The sequence below is a fragment of the Corvus brachyrhynchos genome, unplaced genomic scaffold, assembly GCF_000691975.1.
Source record: "Corvus brachyrhynchos isolate BGI_N302 unplaced genomic scaffold, ASM69197v1 scaffold95, whole genome shotgun sequence".
NCBI classification, from domain to species: domain Eukaryota; kingdom Metazoa; phylum Chordata; class Aves; order Passeriformes; family Corvidae; genus Corvus; species Corvus brachyrhynchos.
In genome coordinates this window covers 1422472-1425115 of record NW_008238347.1, presented here as the reverse complement: position 1 = coordinate 1425115, position 2644 = coordinate 1422472, and the positions used below count along the sequence as shown (strand labels likewise).

At 57.3% G+C, this 2644-nt stretch overlaps 1 protein-coding gene across 1 annotated transcript in view; it reads right to left on the bottom strand.

Annotated features, from left to right (window-relative positions):
* Nucleotides 1-1844: 1844 nt before the first annotated feature.
* LMCD1 (LIM and cysteine rich domains 1) overlaps nt 1845-2644 on the bottom strand; it is a 12271-nt gene continuing 11471 nt past the window's right edge. The window contains exons 5-6 of the mRNA XM_008634473.2: nt 2475-2484; nt 1845-2087 (exon numbers count right to left, since the gene is read on the bottom strand). Coding sequence (XP_008632695.1) covers nt 1932-2087; nt 2475-2484 — 166 coding nt within the window. The 3' untranslated portion in view covers nt 1845-1931. The remainder of the gene's footprint in view (nt 2088-2474; nt 2485-2644) is intronic.

Below are 2644 nucleotides of genomic sequence, written 5' to 3'. Positions count from 1 at the left end.
TCTACAAGGTCTCCCTGGAGTCTTTCATTGTACATAAAGTGAACATGACCCCTTCTCCTGTCAGAGACCACCTCAGGGCAGGGAGGGTGGTGGGGATGACCCAGCCCTGCCCTCACAGCCCTCAGGAGTGAGGGCTAGGGGAGAGGGCCAGCCCAGTGCTCTCCCCAAATCCCTCCTCACCCTGTGCCTCTGCCCTGACATTTGCCCAAGCTCCCACCCACATTCTTCTGCAGCAAAGAACCACCTCTTCTCCACTGCCACCCGCTGAGTCTGGGCTGGCTTTTAACCCTGGCTGGGGTGGAAGGGGATCCCCTTTTCCCCCACAGCTCCCCAAGCAGTGGAGAGGGGAGGGTTACCCACAAAAACAGGGTTCTACAGGAATATGCCACCTCTGGAGTGCTCACGTGTACATGTGGATCCCCAAATGCAGCAGAAGTGCCACCCATGGGGGCTGGGAGAGACCTCACCCCTCTCTGCACCTCAGCACCTCCCTGCTCCGCTCCTTCCCACTGACTCCTGTAGGCACCCCAGTGTCCCCAGGAGTGTCACCACTCACAGGGGCTGTGACAGGGCTGCTCGAGGCACAGGAGGCACCCAGGAATGGCTGTGCCCCACATGGGGCTCAGCTGCCCCAGCACAGCCATGGGTTTGTCCCACTCCCCGAGGCAGGTCCACAGCTCACCTGCTCCAGCCCTGTAGCAGGTCCAGCTTCACCCAGCTCTCATCTCCCAAGTTATTTCAACAGAAGCAAGCAAACACCCACCAAATGGAGCAGGCCTTGAGGAGAAACCAGAGTCTGCTGAGCAGAAAGAGCCCCCAGCAGCTGTGAGCTCCATGGACACTCACCTTGGTGAGAAAATATTCCAGTTCTCTGGCAAATCATGTAGATACTCAGTATAACAAACAGACTGAGCACAGGCACCTGCCAGCCTGGACTGCCTGATGTTTTCAGTGAGTACCAGAAGCATCACTGTATGTAGGGAATGAATATGATCCACAGGGACTCAGTGCCAGATCCTGGGACAGCGCCACTGCCACCAGACCCAAGAGGCAACGGGAGAGCTGCGGGGCAAGGAGCAGGGCAGGGCCCAGGGCAAGGGGCTGCTGGCTCCGAGGGGAAGGTGCAGCTCCCTGGTACTTGGAAGGGTCACTGAAGTACTGCAGGGAAAAGTGACATTGCAGCATCTCAGGGACACGCACGCACGCACTCTGCCCCCCAAGACAGCTGAGGCTGTAAAGCTGTTTTCCACAAAATTGTTTACATTCCAGTTCCAGGGAGGCAGCTCCATGGGCTGAGCCAGTCGCTGCCCGGGCAGAGCCATGCCCTGCCCCTCTCACCAGAGTGAACCCCTTGCCCTGCGTGCCCACTCCTTGGTTTTGCATCATTGCACAGGACAAAGCCCCAGCTGCGTGTGGCTGCGATTTTGTATCATTTGCTTTCAGCAAGTTGATCAAATTCCTCAAACCCACTGCTTTGGCACAGTGGCAGCAGCCTGTTAGCCTAATTCCAGTAAGGATTTAAAAACCACAAACACCCCTTGTTTTTCACCACAGCTGTAGGTTTAGTATGCCAGAGGTTATTGTTGAGATGTATTATTTCCAAAAGGCTATTGCAAGATCTTAGTCATAAGAAGGTTGGACACACTTGATAAAAACCAGCACAGACACAGCACAGACCCTCCGTTCCAGTTCCTCCTGGCCAGGTACACCGCACACCTCCCACCCGTGGGCATGAGGGCTCCCTGTCAGATCCAAGAGAACCCCAAGGAAATACTCTCCTCAGGCTGTGCTGGATGCAAGGGAACATGGAGTTGCTTGAAACTGAATAGTCAGACTCTTACATTTTTTAACCTTCTCCTTCTGCTGTATTTCCAAATGCCCCCAGTCCTGGTGGGACCTCGGGGAGCCCACGGGGCCCCAGCTGCCCCTGCTCAGACCCTGCTCTGGCTGCAGGTGGTGCACAGGAGGCTGGCATTGGCCAGGGAGAACGGTTTGCCCGTCAGCAGCGTCTCACACTCCAGGCAGGCAAAGTGCTTCTTGTGCCAGGTCAGCCCTTCCACCCGCTCGTAGTCCTCCGAGAAGATGATCTATGGGACAGATAGACAGACAGACAACTGCTTATTTCCACCACTACACCAAGCTGGAGGGTGGCTGGAGCAGGGAGAACCGGCCCCACACTTCCCACCAAGCCCATCAGTCGTGGAGGCCAGGCTTTGGGAATGGGTACATAAAATAATCACAGGATGGTTTGGGTTGGCAGAGACCTCTGAAGGTCACCTTGTTCCACCCCCCTGCCCTGGGCAGGGACACCTTCCACTAGACCAGGTTGCTCAGAAGCCCTGATTGAGCGTGGCACCAGCAGGAGCAGAGGGCCACTGGGTGCTTCCCACCCGGCACTGGTGGGATCAGAGGGTCTCCAGCTTGTCCCCACGCTGGCACAGGGGGGGATCACAGGGACTCTGGTCAGTCCCCACGCTGGCACAGCTGGGATTACAGGGACTCTGGTCAGTCCCCATGCTGGCACAGGGGGGGATCACAGGGACTCTGGTCAGTCCCCACGCTGGCACAGGGGGATCATAGGGACTCTGGTCAGTCCCCACGCTGGCACAGGGGGATCACAGGTCTCAGCTGGTCCGTCCCTCGT